At 41.4% G+C, this 19538-nt stretch overlaps 1 protein-coding gene across 12 annotated transcripts in view; it reads left to right on the top strand.

The window, feature by feature from the left end:
• CAST (calpastatin) overlaps positions 1-19538 on the top strand; it is a 129046-nt gene that overhangs the window by 101442 nt on the left and 8066 nt on the right. For 11 of the 12 annotated variants that reach the window (XM_060009122.1, XM_060009119.1, XM_060009126.1 and 8 more), the window contains 11 exons: positions 554-649; positions 4218-4319; positions 4793-4876; positions 7154-7204; positions 7374-7445; positions 8566-8664; positions 10560-10667; positions 12010-12102; positions 13781-13825; positions 14255-14347; positions 15669-15740. In XM_060009122.1, coding sequence (XP_059865105.1) covers positions 554-649; positions 4218-4319; positions 4793-4876; positions 7154-7204; positions 7374-7445; positions 8566-8664; positions 10560-10667; positions 12010-12102; positions 13781-13825; positions 14255-14347; positions 15669-15740 — 915 coding nt within the window. The remainder of the gene's footprint in view (positions 1-553; positions 650-4217; positions 4320-4792; positions 4877-7153; positions 7205-7373; positions 7446-8565; positions 8665-10559; positions 10668-12009; positions 12103-13780; positions 13826-14254; positions 14348-15668; positions 15741-19538) is intronic. The other variant, XM_060009123.1, reaches the window with a different exon arrangement.

Genomic DNA, 19538 nt, shown 5'->3' with positions numbered 1-19538 from the left:
ACCTCACTTTTAGAACCCCTGGGATAGTCTTACTACCTTGCATTTGTACGTAGCTATTTACAATTTACAGGGTGCTCTTAGATATATAAAAATGAGGTATTTAAATAAAATATTGTATTGCATTTATAATTGGTATATTATTATTGTTACATATTATATGATGGCAAATAATATAAATAATAATAGTTGATAAAATTCACTGAGCTTACTGTGTTCCCAGGTACTATGCAAAGCACTTAGCCTGTTTTATCTCATTCAAGGCCCCTATCAACCCTTGAGATGTAGGTACTATAATTGTCCTCATTTTGCAGATGTGCAAACTGTGTCTCAGAGAGGTTTAGTAACCTACCTAAGGGAAGAGGTGAAACCAAGGTGAAGTAATGGTAGCTGAAGAGTTTCAGCATGCCTTGACTTATTTACTGCTCAAAATCCTTGGGCATTCAAGAAAGTCATGCTCACAGCATATGGTGTAGCAGACTGTATTGTTGGTCTATCATTGTTCAGTCTTAATAAATTTCTAAAAATTCGTCATTGTACCTGCTTCTTTCTGCAGGAGTCTCAGACTGCTGCCCCTACTCCTGTGGAAGCGGCCGTGCCTCGGACCTCCTTGTGTTGTGTGCAGTCGGCCCCGCCCCCGTCAGCCTCGGCGGTGAGTGGTCCTCTGGGCACTGAGAAATGTCTTGAGAAAGTAACGTTCTTCCTCCTCTGCCCTTTCTGCTGTGTATTACCGTCATATTACTTTATTCTAACAAAATAAAAATAAAATCTTAGATAGCTATATTATCCTCTGTTTAGGCTTCTAGGAGGAGCTAGAAACTCAGGCTAGATTTAAATTTTTAATTCAACTGCTGCAAACTGTTTTGTTTTGTTTTGACCTTCTGAAATTGTTTCTAGCTCCTCGGCTACTGTGGTTAATCATGCTTCTTCACATTCCTGTGTCTTTCAAGCTGATTTGGTGTCCCACAAATAGCCCGATATTACTTTTTATTGACTCTCCTGGTGGAATCATCTGTACCTTTGTCATCATGACTCCTCTCGCAACTGAAGGGAGACGGGTGGACTCACTTCCTTTCCCCTTCCTTCTTTTCTTGCCTCTCTCTCACTTTCTAATTTTTCTATAAAGTATGATATTTAACTAGTTGAATCTGTTTTCTTTGGAATCCAGTGAGTTTTGTTTCCATTAGCAGACAGAATCTGACTCAGAGAATAACAGCTGATGGAACTGTGTTTCGTTAGTACAGACTTAGTGAATCTACACTCTGAGTAACTAAACTTGTTCTAGATGCTTTGCAATATCTTCTCATTAAATTTTCACAAGGACACTGAAGGCTCTTCTGATCATGTCTCTCTTATAAACGAGGGAAATGAACTTCAAGCTGACCTTGAGCAATTCACTTGACCTTTCAGAACCTCAGCTGAGATGTAAGATATGGCCCCTGCTCTCAGCCCCCTTCAGGTCTAGTTTGGATATGGGCCAGGTTCAGGCTTACAGTTTAGTTTGATCATTCTCATATGGGAAAAGGGCAGCAGGAACATGGGTGAAGGAACTGCTTTCCAGGAGGAACTCGAAAAGGTTTGCAGGTGGAGGACAGGATCCTGCCGAGAAGTGGGAACAGCACGGTTCTCCTGGGGAGACCAGCAAACCCAGGACAGCCCAGCACAGAGGTGTGGAGCCCTTCAGGTATTGGGGTATGTGCATTTAGTTGTTTGAGAGAAGAGGGCCTTGAAGAAGATGTAGGACAAGAGTCCTGGGTACCCTGAGTGGCTGCTTCCTGCCAGGGAAATCCTGGGTGCCAGCTGCGAGTCCCCTCACAGTCCAGGGTCTCCCTCCTGCCTTAGGACGTGACCTCCTTTTTATTTGGCGGGAGAATCTCAGGGTACCCTCCAAAAACTTTTACATTGTGGTATTCAGGCACAGGCCACAGTGGTAAAGAACAGGAGAGGAAGAGAGAATCTGGGAAGAGACTGGTGGAGGAAGTAGGCACAGAGGCAGTGATTGGAATCAAAAAGACAGTAGCCAATATTCCAGGGCAGAACTCTTGTGACCTAAACATGTGTCATCTACCTGTTGTGTCAACTGTGACTGCCAGGGCCTTAGAGCCGAGTTAGTTCCTTTCCAGCTTTATCCTGACTGTAGAGAGTTGAGCATTGGATTTTTAATGGAGAGGAAAAAATAAAAATAAAAAAAAAAGAGCTCTTGTTTTTCTGTTCTCTGACTGCCTTTCCTGGGCCTCGACTCCACCAACTCTGGTTACCACAGTTGCCGAGTTTATCATCACTGAGGTCAGTTGGCATTTCTGGGACTGTGACACCCATGGGAGCCAGAAAGAATAGCCGCAGAGTGTGATAAAGGTCAGAGAACTCAAGAGAGGCTGGAGGATCAGTGAGCAAAAGGAAACAGAAAGCCCAGGGGAAGGAGATGAATGTCTGCCCTCTGCAGTTCTTGTTGTAGAAAAAGAAAGATTATTGAGCAAATCCAAAGACCTGAGTTCTAGTTCTGAACCTGACAACAAAAATAGAAGCTTTGGGGCTTCCCTGGTGGCGCAGTGGTTGAGAGTCCGCCTGCCGATGCAGGGGACACGGGTTTGTGCCCCGGTCCGGGAAGATCCCACATGCCGCGGAGCGGCTGGGCCTGTGAGCCATGGCCGCTGAGCCTGCGTGTCCGGAGCCTGTGCTCCGCAACGGGAGAGGCCACAACAGTGAGAGGCCCGCGTACCGCAAAAAAAAATAGAAGCTTTTGTCATTGGTCCTGTTTCCAAATTCTTTAGCTCTTATGACTGCTGCTTCTCCTAGCTTTTCTAACTCGGTTTCACTTATTTCTTGAGCCAAAGGGCACAGGCTTGGGAAGCAGTCGTTTCCAAAGATTCTGCAGCAGAGAGTAGAAAACAGAAGTGTGAGCAGGTGACTTGGATCAGGTAGCAATCAGATTGCTTGGCTAAGACTTGGGGACTGCTGCAGCTCTTAGTTACAATCCCAAGCAGGTTGGAAACATCAGGGATGTTTGTTGCCCCCCAGAATAAAATCTATGCAGTGTCCAACCACTAGATGGTGATAAATCACTTTCCACTTGACGGCCCTTTTTTCACTGGTGATCTTTACTTTTGTGGTGCAGCTTAGCAACACTTTTCTTACTTAGGACGATGGCTAATCTATATAAAACAGAAAGACGCTTTTCCTCTAAAAGTCCAATATGTACTCCATGTGAAGTCATATTCTTTTACAATAAGAATAATCTTTGAGACTGTTTAATTCAGGAGCTTTCATACTTTTGACCAAGACCAGAGTTGGAAATTCATGGATTCTGCAACCCAGGACCCACACAGTAGAACAATAGTTTAGTAAATGATACTTATCCTTGGTACGCATGATGCATTCTATTTTATATTCTTCATTTAAAAAAAGTCCTGACCATGAACTACTAAATTGATTTTAAGAGCTCATCATGTATGGATCATGACCTGTGGTTTGGAAAAAGCTGGATCTAGTCCTCTCTTTAGCCCACACATAATGTATCCTTTATTTTCCCTTTATGCCGTTTATGTTCTGTGTTCATCCAGTTTCATTTTAAATACCACTGTGGTCAGAGCTCACTATATCACAGGGAGCACATTTCATTTTCAACAACTGGACCCCAGGTAGACTGTTCTCATTGGGCCACTCAGGTTAATAAGTCACAGGCCGTCACCTGAACTGGCGTGAATCCACTCTGACCAGTAGGAGCCACGTAGAGGACGCAAGCTTCTGTGCCTCAGTAGAGGCTCAGCCGAAGCCGTTGCCTCCGGGGCCCAGCTGTTTCACTGGGAAGAGTGTCCTCTCGAGGGCTTTTCTGAAAGCTTTCCTGTGCCATCTCTAAAACAGTCACATAAAGATCACTTCTTTCTTCTTTCCTGGCTTTCAGCTTCTGTGTGGTGTTACCCATTCTCTTAACTTCCTAATTTCTGAACCAAAACGTGGGTTATATCTTAAAAGTTTCTCACTGTCAGTACATAAATTGCACACACTTGATGTTTAACCTAAGAAACTTGCTCTAACTTTTAATACTTCAGGATTTTTAAACATAGATTCTAATTCAGTTGATTTTTTAGATGATTAAAAGATGACATGTGCTTCTTATCTAGGCCTGAAATAAGGCTATGCCCATCTTAATTGTTTGTTGTAGTCTCTTTTAAAAGGAATGCTTAACCACCTACTTAGTATACCCCCTGGTGTGCTTTTAGAAGGCCATGGGGCCACGCGATGCTATAGAAGCCTTGGCTGGAAGCCTGGGGATAAAGGAAGCTGGTCCAGAAGTTGGAAAGCCTATGGAGGATAAAGTCAAGGTAACGGCAGCTCAGATACTTCTAGGAAGGAGCTATCGTTGATCGCCCTGACTCCCCAGATAACTCAGTCATTTTTTAGAATTTCCTACAACACATGGCCAGCTGTCTTTCTCTGTTATTGTGCATGTCCTGTTTAATAAGCAAACCCTGAGTAAGCATCAGTGTTTAGGTGCAGCAGTGGATGGCTGGCGTGCACATATCAGAGTTCTTAGTCTCACCTTGTCCACCTGCAATTCCATTGCTGAGGAGTCAGGAGAGAAGTGGCCCTGCCTCTACCGCTCCTCACGACTGCCTCTTAGCCCAGCAGGCTAAAAGTGGTGCTGTCTGAGCCTGCTAAACCAGGATACAGTGTCAAAGATGGAGTTGCTGTAGGAATCTAACAATGGATTTGTTGACCTCAAATTTAGTCACTCAGGCCTCCACTTATGAGAAAAAGATGTATTAACAATGAAAATGGTTTCATTTTTATTCAGGAGAAAGCCAAAGAAGAAGATCGTGAAAAACTTGGTGAAAAAGAAGAAACAATTCCTCCTGATTATAGATTAGAAGAGGTCAAGGTAAACAGGCTGGGATCTTTTTCTAATTTATTTTAATTTATATTGAATTTCATGTACATGAAAAAGGGACATGCGAACAGACCTGGGAGATAAAGATCACGTTTCTTAGTATTTCTACACCAAATAGTATCAGTTCACTAATATCCTGTTTGCACACCAGCTAGGAAACTAAAATATTCCTAAGTGGCCTTTTACTCCTCCCTTAGGTGAAAGAAATATAATGTCTTAACTACCTAATTTTTGCCTGTCTAATAGGTGGCCTGTTAGAATACCAGAAGCAGAGAAAACTTAGGAAACCTTCATACAGATAGGAAAACCAAAATGAGCAACAATCACTTCCTGAGGAAAGATTTACAAACCTTAAATATAAGTTGACAGATAAGAGAGCCTACTTGACACTGAATATAGGGAGTGATAAGTTGACCCATTTCTTTTCTTTTGAACGTAGCTTGTACAGACCAAGTGCCAAGGGGGAGGCCACTACTTAAGAGATATGCCACTTCATGGATAATGCAGGAAAATCAGATTGATGCTCCTCGTATGCAGCAGGTGTACTAGTCCATTTATCTGGCAAAGGCAGGAAATATACTGAGCTTTCCCTGATTGAAAGTTTATTATTCTGGATACCTTTAGTCTGCTTCCTTTCTGCATTTCACAATTCAGTTGAAACCACGGACTTCCTATTCATTTCGGCTTGTTTGTTTGCAAGGTTCTTAGACTATGTGGCCCTTAAGCAGCTGTCACATTTGAAAAAAGGCTGGTCAGGTGCCCGTAACTCTCTTCAGAGTAGGAGGCTGGTTACTTTCTCTCTCCTTCTGCTGAATTTTAGTAGCAGTTTTTAAGAATGCAGCTGATTAGCTTTCCTGACCGCTCTATTCTGCGGTAGTTTCATCCTTCTCTGAACTTGTTGATCCCACCCATTACTACTTACCTGTAGCTTTATAGCATTTCCAGGTGCTGGCTTGATCTCTTGTTTAAATCCTGTTGTTCTTCTTCAGCTCTGCTCCCATCAGACCTCTTCAATAGATTCAGCTCCCTGAGGGTAGACCACAGGTTCCCCCTTCCAGACACGGGATGATCTCAGTTTGAGTGTGGAGCAGACGTGCCCTCGCCCCTGCTCCTGTGTGTCACTTGGGAAATGTGCTGCCTTTGCAGCTAAAGGATGGTGGAGAGCAAGCCTCAGGCTATTTTTTCCGTCCTCACTGAACAGTGGTCAGAAGGTATATGTGAACGTGCAGAGGAGGTGGAAATGGGGGTAAAGGAGTTTGTCAAAAGGGAAGCTGGTGATACTCTCAACCATTGCATCTCCTTGAATTTTAACAAAACAAAAAACACCTTGACCACTTTATCAAGAGAAGTACACGGTTGACCCTGGAGCAACACAGGTTTGAATTGTGTGGGTCCACTTATATTCGGATTTTTTTCAGTAGTAACACTACAGCACTATACCTTCTCAGCTGGTTGAATTCATGGATGCAGAACCACAGACACAGAGGGCCGAGTATAAATTATACACAGATTTTTGACTGCTTGGGAGGTCCATGCCCCTAACCCCCGTGTCTTCCAAGGGGTTAACTGTGTGTTTAAAGAGAGAATCTTGCACTTCTTTTTGCGTGTGTAGATACATGGGATTTACCATTTATTTATAAATCTTCTTCTACTGAAGAGCCCCAAATGCTTTAGCAATTTTGTCCTGTTCCTCAGAAGTGGCACTCAGAGTCATTTGAAGGTTGGCATCATCTGAGCCTCAGGGTGAGCTCCCCGAGGGCAGGGATGTGTCTGTCCTACTTTCTGTGGTATTCCCGGTGCTTAGTAGAGGGCTTGGCGCAGAGGTAATTCAGGATGTGCTGCCTCTACAGTTAACCAGCTTTTTCAAGGCAACTTGTGCAAAGCCCACTCCCCAGGCAGGTGAGGGTCTCATCCCCGTGCTCCCTCAGTATCCTGTGCACACTGTCACAGCCCCATGTGCCACGCACTACATTAACTGTTCACGTGCTCCCCCTACAGTAGTGTGAGCTTCTGAGGTTGGCAAGCCACGCTCTATCCGTTTGCAGCCCCCGTGCCTAGGGAATGCCCAATGTGTGCCAGCTCTTTGTTGACATGAGCTAATCAGAGGATATTTCCTGGTGAGAGAATCTACTTCCTGAAATGATGAATCAAATTTGTAATGTACAATATCATCAGGTATAACCTGTCGACCTCTTATAATGTTTACAAGGTGCGTACGTAGGATACACGTGAAATGACCCAATGCCATGTTTCTGTCCCCCTGCATAGGATAAAGATGGAAAACCACTACTGCCAAAGGAGCCCAAGGAACCACTCCCAGTAAGCAAGCCAGTTTTCCCTGAGTGTGTCTCTCTCCTTTGGCCCTGATGGTTAATGCGGGGAGGGCATAGCTTTCTGTGGAATGAGTTGATCAGCATATAAACAGTGACAACATTTTGAAGAGACTGATGAGGTGGTGTTTGTTGATACATTTCCTGGTTCTTTGCAGCCCTTGAGTGAAGACTTCCTCCTTGATGCTTTGTCCAAGGACTTCGCCGTTCCCCCAAGCACTTCACCTCTTGTAAGTCTTCTGAGATTCCTGGTTTTATTTCCGTACTTTTAGGGTAGCAGAAATAAATGGAAACTTGTGACTTAGAACCTGATGTGGGAGCTGAGGAAACAATCACAAAATTAATGGCCCTCAACCCACTGTAGCCATAAAAAATGTGTTCCATTTGAAATATTGGTCCAGCACAGTGGATGTTTTCGACCGTGTAACTAATTGAACCAATGAGCATGCACTCTATCACGTATACCTATGAAAAGAGAATTTAAAATTGAGTTGTCCAATACATTTGAAAAATAAATGCATAAAAATATGAAAAAATACTGAAAAGCATTTTTCAGTATTTTTAGGGAAGATTAACCCAACTAAAAACACCAGGATTTATTACCAGTAATGACAAAAAATACAGTTCTGATTCAGAAAGCGAAGCCACAGGCCAATGGGAAAGAAATCCAGAAATGAACATAAATGACAGATGCAGTGTTTCTTTAAAATGAGAAAAGAAATCATTATTTCAGAAAGATTCTAGAATAATATACCATTTAACATTAAGAAAAAAATGATACAGCTGAAGCTTCTTCATCCCATATACCAAGTATTAAAGCAACAGTAGCACATAATTTTATACCTAATACATGATCAGAATTAAAATGTGATAAATCTCTAATTTAGGCAGGCAAGGCCATGGGAAACAGGCATGGCCATTCGTTGCTTGTGGCACTGTGAATTTCTAGCAACTTTGAGAGGGCACTTGGCAGAATATAGCTAGCACCATAAAAAGAGCCACTTCTAGAACTTATTCAGAGCAATCAATTACAGAGAAGAAAGCTGAAAACTCCAAACAACCTAAACGTGCAACAAGAAATGTATAAACTACAGTACTCTAAATCAGTAGCTTGTTGAACGTTTGGGATTAATAAATGGGAATAGGAAATTGTATAAAATAATGTATGGAATAGGACGTAGAATAAAAATGGCTCTTAAGATGCTGTGTTGCTGTGCTTCCATTTGGATCAAGAGAAAAACAATCAAAAAGCTATACTTAGAGTTGTATTTAAGAGATGGTATGTGGGCATAATTTGCATACACCATATGACTGGTCAAAATCTTTTTTTTGTTTGTTTTCTTACAAAAGCAATTGGAAGATGCTAAACTTTCAGCTGTCATCTCTGAAGTGGTTTCCCAAACCCCAGCTCCAACCAACCACTCTGCAGGTCCACCCCCAGACACTCCGGTAAGCAACAGAGTTTATGAGTACTTTCTTCAGCAGCAACAAAAAGGAGAAAGAAAATAGGACTCCTCCTCAGAGTAAATGAAAATCAACAAAATTGTTAGGAAGAACAGGCACCTTCCGTTTCAGAAGAGGTAAGACTGGTGAGACAGGGAGATGACAGAGAATATCTAAAATGATTAAATATATAAAACAATGTATGTGAAAGTATTTTACACACAGTGAAGGAGCTTAATATTGTTGCTTTATTAGAATTGAAGTACAATAATGTGCATTGTGTATATGTTCAGATTATTAGATTTTTAAAAATTATTTAGCTTTCCTGATCATCGATGTTCTCCTCCTTTATATTTTTCCTGATCCATGCTATAAATACTACTCATTATTTAACCTCAAGTTTACTTTAAGGAATTGCTCAGTGTTTGAGCTTCTCTCTGCCCCCAAAATTCACAAACTTCTCATGGAATAGCATTGTCTTCCTCCCATTCACACCAGTAAAAACTTGTCATTTTCATGCTAGTAATAGAAGAACCTTAGTGTCAATATTGTTTTAATTATTTACATGTTCTGAGGTAAGACTGTGGGACCAGAGCTTTTCCAGACTTCCTTGATGGATTTTCTTTGCAGTACCAAATTATACATTATCCAGGAGACCACGGCACATCAAAAGATAAAGAAATCGCCCTAAACCAGATCCCCATCTCCTTGGTTGAGAAGAAGTGCCCCATCTGCTAGTTGGAGATGAAGTAGCTTTAGTGAAGTCAGCTATGCTTCCTTTCCTTTTGATGAAGCATCAAAGCTTACTTAGTGCTGTACTCTGAGATTCTGAGTCAATTTTCATCCTGTTGGGTTAATGTGGGATCATCTGAGAACATCCAGAGGCACAAATGACAAAGCCCAGACCCAGCTGTGGGTAGCACCACCATTAGCTGCTATAATCCTGGGCTCTAATGAAGCACTTAAAACCAGTAAAATGCCCTCTCTCCATGTGTCTATGTGTGTGTCTGTGTATATACACACAGCCACAATGACAGAAGTCCCTGTGCAACAGAAAGGAAGGCTGCCATTTACACTTCAATTCTTTTTTTTATTTTTTTTTTTTTGCGGTACGCAGGCCTCTCACTGTTGTGGCCTCTCTCGTTGCGGAGCACAGGCTCCGGACGCGCAGGCTCAGCGGCCATGGCTCACGGGCCCAGCCGCTCCGCGGCATGTGGGATCTTTCCAGACCAGGGCACGAACCCGTGTCCCCTGCATCAGCAGGCGGGCTCTCAACCGCTGCGCCACCAGGGAAGCCCTACACTTCAATTCTTAATACTCAGATTCTAGGGGCCCCTGTGATTGAGGCTATTAATGAACGTCCACAATCAAAAGCCTTTTTGCCTTTCACAGGTATGTTTTAGAATGACACCTTTACCATCACTTTTCCCATCAGAGTTTCTAGTGTTAGTTAATATTTTGTTTGACGATATCATTAAAACTAGGTATAAATCTTTCTTTACAGGAATACACTTGGGAATCAAAGAGTAAACTAAGCTATCATAATTCATGTGACTTTTCTTTGCTGGGAACATACTATTACATATATTGAAAGCATCCTAAGACATAGTTTCTAGAAGAATCAGGCCAGGAACCCCATCTTTTTAGGGAGGGACCTATTTTCTCAGAAGAGTAAGACATCCAGGGGTGGGGCGGGGTAGACAGGTGCAGACAAGTGCTGAGAGTGAAAGACGAGAAGGAGCACCAAGCAAGGATCGCCGATCCAGCGCCTCTGCCCACCTGCCCATCTCCCTGGTGACAACCCCATACGCTTATAGAAGTCTTAGTGGCAGTGTCAGGGCTGCACTCCAACAGGTGACCTCATTTGGCTAACCAGTGACTGATTCAGATTTACTTTTTAGCGGAGTGACGACAAAGAACTTGACAATGCCCTGGATCAACTTTCTGACAGTCTCGGGCAAAGACAGCCTGATCCAGATGAGAACAAACCCCTAGAGGATAAAGTCAAGGTAAAAGAAAAACAAATCATTAATAAGTGAAAATGGAAAGTTATTATAGCACAGAATACCCTACCCTCCACACAAAGGGGAAAACCCGCTCTGACTTTGCCTGGAGTCAGTGAACGGTTGGATAAGTTCAGCCTCTGACTTTGCCTGGAGTCAGTGAACGGTTGGATAACTTCAGCCTAATTTTTTCCTACTCCATGGTCTATGTCGTGTCTCTTTCCTCTCTGAGGTCTGTGCTATGGCACAGATTCAGGCAAACGTCCTGTTCATGAGGCTAGACTTTGTGATGATGGAAAAGCCGGCCCTGCTTTGTTAATTTTATTCTCTTCCCACATTTTTTCTTGGTTGTATCTGGCAGTAAGTTTATCATACATATCTGATGCACACATGTGCATTTTTTAGGTTCACAAGTTGTGTAACTGTAGTGGCAGAGTCTTCCCTAGCAGTCGTCCCTGCTATCGAAACTAACTGCATTGGACCAGGAGTTCAGCACCACAGAGGTGTCCACAAGGTGCAGACTCTTAATGCTATATATCTTGTACAACATGTAGAAGTGTACTTATTTATACTTAATATTCAGTACTTAACAGTCCATTTAGCTTGGAACCAGAAAGGTAACGTCCCACACAAATCTATGTCTCAAAGACAGGGCATTTCAAAGAATCCTTAGGTCTCGATTCTACCATTGTCATAGGAATATCGAGGTGAACTTAACCTGTATTTGAAAAATGAAATTATAATGATGCAGAAAAATAAAATCTGTACCCCACCCCTGGGATGGGGAGCTGTTCCTGAATCCAGGACCGAGAGACCAGCCACGTCCCACTGAGGCACGGATGCTGGGAGGTGGGTACTGCTTACTCAACAGCAGGTATTTGCTCACCTGCAACACAAACAAACAGCACGTCCCTTCAGATTTGCTCCTGTCCTGGTCCTTCAGGGCTCCTTATAAAGAGGCAAAGTTGTAAATAGTACCTCTTAAGTGCCAAAAAGTACAGCAACTTGATTTTTTTATTTAAAAAGTGAAACAGTGAAAGATATTTCATAACCGTGGGTTTTTATCTCCTTCCATGGTTTCTGAAGATAATTATTTAATCGTTTACTTCCATTTAAGATACAGGTAGAAAATTAATAGGTGTGGATTGACAAACAGAAGCACTGGGTTTACTTGTTTCCATCAACTGAAAGTCTGTTGACATTGTTGTTCTCTCGCTTACAAATTTAAAAGAGACCCTACTTTTTTTGCCTCAGAAAAGTCCAGTAAATGCTGAATGCTGCATTTTAGAATGTACTCTCTAAGTGAAGGCGGAACTGAATCGTAATTATATACGTTCAATGTTTACAGGAAAAAGTGAAAGCTGAACACAGAGACAAGCTGGGAGAAAGGGATGACACCCTCCCACCTAAATATCAACATCTCTTGGATGATGACAAGGAGGTAAATGAGGGCAATGTCTAGGTTAGATGGATATATGCTCCAAAGCGTTTGAGATCCACACCTCACTTGAAATGAATAGGAGGTACACTGTAACAATAGCATAAAAATGTAACATGACTGATGTTTTTAATCTGTCCCCACTGAGCAGGCTGTCTAGAATTCTGTTTAATATTTATTTGAGCCAGTACTGTTGGATGTTTACTGCGCTGGGCACTGTGGCATAGAGAGTTGAATAATGTTCATTCACTCACTGATGCTTAACAGTGATTCTGTGGCATGTACATATATGAATTCTCCTTGCAAGAAAAGGCTATAAAAAGAATGATATTTGTAATCTTGACTGAAGCAGAGTTTCTCTGTTGAAGGAGAACAGAAAAAGAGCTAGTATTGGAATAATTCATAGGGCAAATACGACCCCTCCAAGACCTGCTGTCTCTCTTTCTTCTCCTACAACACCACCTGTGCTGTTGAGAGTGAAGACAGACAAAGCCATATTCCCAGTCACAAGTCCTATTTCTCTATCTAAATGCACTCCGTCAAGAAGTCTCTGTCTTTGTCTCTAACATGGAAGCCAGTTTCGCTTAGGTCAACCTGGTCTGTACCCTACCCCTTCCTATTTGGCTCTTAGTTGCAAGTCCATTAGATGTTAAATAACCCTTTCCAGGTCTGTTCACCCAATAAAAAACAAGGAAGTGTAAATTACATCTTTCTCATTCTGTACTGATGCATGTGAGGGGTTTGATGGCTGTGGTTTATAGAATATTATCAGCTGCAGTGTCTTCTGTTACAGGAATCTGTTCTCCTCGCTTGTGTCGAATAGTCACAATAGCAGCTGTGCATCCTGCTAGAATCCTCCCTGCTTTGATAGTCGCGTGTGACTCTGCTGTATTCTTTAGGAAATGTATTATTTAGTAGCCTTGCCTTTGCAGATGGGAAAAATCCCTGATGAGTTGTCCTTGTAATCTTCACTGAAAAAAATCTATCTGTAGACCATTCCTTCCCAAGTGTAATAAGCTATAGTAGATAAGCATATAGTCAATTAGTAAATAAGACATAAAAACACAAGTTACTTTTTGTAACATTTTAACTAGAATTATACAATGACAAAGTTGCTAAAATAGTGTTTCTTTCACTTCTAGGAAAAGACTCACCCTTGCATTTTCTCCAAGGCTATTGAAATAGTTATAGGGTAGGCGTTAAGCAAAGCTGGTGAAGAAATGATAGGGACACAGGTTTATCATTTATGCAAGTCTATACAGTCGTCCCTTGGTGTCCATGGAGCATTAGTTCCAGGACCCCCAGATACCAATGTCTGAGGATGCTCAAATCCCTTATATAAAATGGCATAGTATTTCCCTGTAACCCTACACACATTCTCCTCTATACCTTAAATCATCTCTAGATTACTCAGAATACCTAATACAATGTAAGTGCCATGTAAGTAGTTGCCAGCATGTGGCAGATTCAAATTTTGCTTTTTGGAACTTTCTAGAATTTTATTTCCCTAAATATTTTCGATCTGCCGTTTGGTTGAATCTGCCAATGCAGAATCCACAGATGCAGGGGGCTGACTGAACTCCATTTCAAGTCACTGGATAAGAGATTATATAAATACCGACTACACCTAAGTAAACCTTTACAAAAATTTGTTTAACCAAGAGTCTGCTTTGTTTCTAAGGGCAAATCAGCGACGCCACCTACAAAGAAACCCGAGGCATCAGAGGTAAATACCGTATCCGCGTATTTCCGTAAAAAAGATTTTTTTAAACTCTAGCTGCGACTTTTACATTTTAGAAATCTGAAATTCACTGAATGCCTACCTTGTGCTTGGTGGGATGCCAAGGCACGTGTGTAAGAGTGTATTATTTCTGTCTTCCCAAGTCCATTCAGGCTAGGCAGTTCCATTTTCCAGGTTAGAAAATCAAAGCTCAGAGAATACAAAGAAACTTGTGTAAAACAGTAGAAGAAAATAGAGCTGGCAAGATTTTCCTGTTTTAAAATACCTCTTTTGTAATACACTAGTCTGTTAGGAAAAGAGTGTCAGCAAGGTTTTCTATTAAACAAACATATTTTCAGGGATGTGGGGAAATGTCCTACGTAGCATCTTTGCCTTGTGCTTCTTCCCTGATGGTTATTTCTGTTAAAATCTCAGAAAGCTGCAGATGCCCAAGACCCCATTGATGCCCTATCAGGGGACTTTGACAGCTGTCCCTCACCTACAGAAACCTCAGAGAACACAGCAAAGGTACTATGCTCTTTCGTATTGACTTTCTTTGAATGTCTATGTATACACAAACACACACATAGGTATATAATACATATATAATTTTATATTGTAAAATAAACTGGTTAATGCCATCGAGAACTTGAAAAGAAAAAAATTCTATAATTCTGCTACTCCACAAACACTATTATTTGGTATATTTCTTACCTTTTTCCATATGTATATTTTACATAGTTGTACTTATTGTCCACATATAATACATTGCTTAACATTATTTCTTAAATGTTTTCCATGTTGCTTTATGATCTCCATAGCTACCATTTTTGATCGCCACACTATATTGTTGTACAACAGTAATGCTTCATCTGTGTTCATTTAAAATGAGAGCAGTCCCTCACTATATACCACGCCCCTTGCCCTCTGGGGCTTCCTCCCCTTTTCTGCCCGGAGCAGCTGGCTGACTCTCCTACTCACCTGTCAGGGCCCAGTTCAAACATCAGCTTCTCCTGGAAGACTTCCCTGTCTGCTTCTCCCTTCGCAGATCAGGGATGTTGCCTACGTGCCCTCTCTGCACTGTGGGTTACCTGTCACATGTGCATCACACCACTGAGCTGCATGCAGCAGTGATGTGTCTGGTACCTCTGTGCTCAGCATTAGCAAAATGCCTGGTACACAGCAGGTGCTTAAAACATGATCAAAAGCGAATGAAAAAATGTGTAATCCATCAACTAGAGGGAAAAGTGACATGAGTGCCCTTCATTGTTATTTCAGAAAAATTAAAATTGCACATCTCTTTGCTATTGTTTTGGCTGTTATTAAACATATCTCCCAATCAATCAATCAATCACTGAATTGTCAGTCTTGCCCATCTTGGGTGATTTAATTTCTAGACCACATCAGCATCCTATCTCTCACTCCTGGAACTTCATAAATAATGCCTTTCTGGTGAATGGACTTTCTTTTTGTATAGGACTTGCCCTAGGCTCTCCCTGGTTGTTACATTCTCTTCCATAACACTGAAAACAAACAGTGTCCTGTTGGCACAGAAAAACCAATCCTGATAGAAACAAGCTGTTTTGGTGAGCAAAATACAGTCTGGGTGAACGAGCATCATCAGTGTGACTCATCTTTTCCTCATTTTTATCCTTTTTACCCGCCACCTTGAACACCTCTGTGTACTTTCAGTGTTGTTCGAAAAATCATGACTAAAATACTCAATTTAATTAAATTGGAGATTCCAGGCTACTAAAAAGAATAATCTGGATTGATTTGATAGCAGCAGCAGTTAATTGCTAGATGGAGTGTTGATAGCAAGAGCCTCATTACATTTCCTTTGCTTTAGGACAAAGACAAGAAGACTGCTTCCAGCTCCAAAGCACCCAAGAACGGGGGTGAAGCAAAGGATTCTGCAAAGGTAAACTGAAGAGTAAATAGACTACAAATTAACTTGGCAATGACATCGAGTGGTGTATCCCTAGTCAGTTAGTTTCTGATTGGGACCTATTCAGAATAAAATAATTTTTAAATACTATCTGTCCCCTAGCATGTCTTGGTAAAGAAATTGAAGTTTTAGAGACATTTAAAGTAACTGATACTTTAGAAATCCGAGTGAACATTCTTAACACAATTGAAGTTTCCTGCATTCCTAGCCCTTGTCACACAAAGTCCCACTGTCAGCTGTGCTAGTCTGGAATGAGTGCAGGCCCTCTCCCCTTCATCAGACCCCACAAACCTCATGCTCTCTCGTAGCTGCTTTCCCTCACTGTGTGCAGATAGCCTTGCCTTCTACTTCAAAGAGAAAATCGAGGCTGCCTTGCAGAAAATAACCAAGATCCCCTTCCTACCTGCCTCCCAACAAACCCTCTCCCCTCTTGCCCTGCAGCCCCTTCTTTCTCTCAGGGGGTCAATAACTCTCTCCGGTATCTTTGTCTCAATTCTTTTCCCTTGTAATACAAACACATTCAAATTCTTTCATAACTTCAAAAGCCCTATTTCCCTCCATCCCTTCACCTCCTCGAAAGATTTGTCCCTATGACCCTGCTTCCTCTTCCTGAGCTCTGCCCGAGAACAGCAATGACACGCTGGTTGCTTTATCGCTGGTACCTTATCTATCCTTAGTTTACGTGATCTCTCAGGTATGCTCTTAGGCATCAGAGTTGATGCTGTAATGGACTGTGACTTCGGGGAATGTTGGGATGGGTGAATCTATTTTATGCCTTCAGCTCTCCAAAACCCAGACTGCCACTTCCTACTCCACATTTCCACTTGGATAAACACTGACAGTACAGATCCATATACTATATTTCATCAAATCTAAATCACCATCAGTTATATATCATTAAGAAAAAATGTCAACAACTTGATTATGATGTTATTCATCATAACAACCAGCAAATTAAGACATGTTAAAATATGTGTGTGTGTGTGTGTGTGTGTGTGTGTGTGTGGCAAGGGAGGTGACACCACCAGGGAATGTGGTTTATATGAATCTTGGAACATGGAAGTAGTATATGAAATTGAGAAGATCTTACAGTTTCTGTGATTCAATCTACTCACATTAAATACTAGTAGTCTTTCCTCCCAGGTGATATCTAATTTTTCACATTGCTCTAGAAAGCAAAACTAAGACTAATGAGTAGAAGTTATAGGGTCTGGTTTCTTAGAGTTGGGCATTAATTCAGCACAACACTTGGAAGTTTCCTATTAAAATTACTGAAACTGTGGCCAGGGAAGGAATGGAAATTGGATTAGAAAACTTCTAGGTCCCCTCCAATTCTAAAAACATAGGATTCAAATGGTTATGACTATGATCCCAAGTATAATGAGAAATAAAAGGTACAGGTTTAAAAACAGTAGTCCAGCTGAATCAAAACTCTTAAAAAACAAGATAGTGAGTTCCAGTTCAAGATGGTGATGTAAAGAAGATCCTCAACTCACCTTGTCCCATGGAAACACCAGATCTACAGCTGCATATGTGACAATTTCCTCTAGGAAAAAGCCCCAAATTATCCGTGTGACTCCTATTTATCTGGCAAATGAGAGAAGGCTGGCATCAAAGAGGGTAGGAGAGGCTAGGACACAGTCTCAACATAAACTCCACCCCAACACAGCAACCGACCATCAGGAGCAAACTCAAAACTTCTCCCTGCAGATCAAAAAATTTGAAGCCCACATCAGCACCCAACCTTAAAGACCACCTGAGAAATGAGCCCCCAAAACATCTAGCTTTGAAAGCCCATGGAGCTTGTGTCCAGAAGACCCACAAGGCTACAGCAAACTGAGAAACAGTTCTTAAAGGACTTGTGAGCTCTGACTCATCTGCCCACCCCAAAGCAATCAGAGATACAGTTCTTGGCCGGCTACCATCCCCAGAGTACTGCACAGACAGCAGACTAAAACATATACCCCCAGTCTTTCTGTGTAAGAGGCCTACTTGCTTGTCCTGGAGCTTTGGCCTGAGGGGCAGGCTTCCGGTTTGGCACACATCTAGACACCTACGGATGTGCTCTTAGGAAATGTAAGCCATCTTTGTGCTGTTTCTCCACCTCGCTCCAGGTCACCAGCATCTCCTAGAAAGGGGGCTTATACACTCATCTAGAGGCCCAATTTTTGTAACTGCCACCCAGGGGACACTTGCTGATCACCTGGCTCTGGTAGCCAGCAGGACTTATGCTTGTGGTCCATCCTACAAGACTATATATATTTGTATATTTTAAAACCTGCTACCTGTGGGACTGGCTTCCATTCAGCCTGAATCTAGGTGCTGAGATTCTCCCCTTTGGGACACTGACACACACACGCACACCCTCAACTACTGTGAACCACTGAAAATAAAATAGGCAGCTTGAACACTTACAATGTTTTGAGAGACGATCAAGAGTTAGGGCAGGGTTTAACAGTAAGGTTCATCTCCTACCTGAGGCCACTCCTTTAAGACTGGGAGAGGTGGTTGTTTTATCTAATGCACAGAAACCAACACAGAGAGTCAAGGAAAATGAAGAAACAGAGGAGTATGTTCCAAACGATTAAAACCTCATGATAAAAATCTTAATGAAGTGATTTACCTGATGAGTTAAAAATAAGTCATAAATTTGCTCACCAAACTTGGGGGAGGAATGGATGAACACAGTGAGAACTTCAACAAAGAGATAGGGAAATACAAGAAAGTAACAAATAGAAGCCACAGAGCTGAAATATACAGTAACTGAACTAAAAAACACACTAGAGGGGTTTAACAGCAGACTAGAAGAAGCAGAAGAAAGGATCACTGAACTCAAAGACAAAGCAATGGGATTCACCCAATCAAAGCAGCAAAAAGAAAAAAAATGAAAAAAAAAAGTAAAGATCACTGAAAGGACTTATGGGACAACATCACACAAACCAACACAGACGACCATCTGCATTCCAGGAGTCCCAGAAGGAGAAGTGAGAGAGAAAGGGACAAAGAACTTATTTGAAGAAATATGGCTAAAACTTTCCCTAACATGAGTAAGGCAACAGACAACCATATTCAGGAAGCCCAGAGCCTTCCAAATAAGAACCCAAAGACACCCATATCAAAGACACATTACAATTAAAATATCAAAAGTTAAAGACAAGGAGAGAAACTTAAGTGAACCAAGAAAAAAATAACTTTTTACATACAAGGGAACTCCCTCAAGACTCTCAGCAGATTTTCAGCAGAAACTTTGCAAGCCATAAAGGAGTGTCATGATATATTCAAAGTGCTGAAAGAAAAAACTTCCAAGAATACTCTTCTTGGAAAAGTCATTCAGAATTGAAGGAAAGAACAAGTTTTTCCAGTAAGCAAAAGCTAAAGGAGTTCATCACCACTAAAAAAGACTTCTTTAAGCTGGAAAGGGTGCTAATTAGTAACAGGAAAACATATCAAAGTATAAATCTCACTGGTAAAGGTTAACATACAGTAAAATTCAGAATAGTCTAATGTTGTAAAGCTGGTGGATTAATCACTTATAAAGCTAGTATGAAGGTTAAAAGACAAAAGTAGTAAAAATAACTATAATTATAATAATTAATGGATACACAGGATTAAAAGATGTAAAATGGACATCAAAAACATAAAATAGGGGGTGGGGGAGTCAAAATGTAAAGCATTCAAACATAACTTGTTATTGACTTAAAATATAAATGTTAAGTTGTTATATGTAAGCCTTATGGTAGCCACAAAGTAAAAACCTATAGTAGATACACA

Source organism: Delphinus delphis, chromosome 3 (genome assembly GCF_949987515.2).
Source record: "Delphinus delphis chromosome 3, mDelDel1.2, whole genome shotgun sequence".
NCBI lineage: Eukaryota > Metazoa > Chordata > Mammalia > Artiodactyla > Delphinidae > Delphinus > Delphinus delphis.
This window is presented reverse-complemented; position numbering and strand designations above follow the sequence as displayed.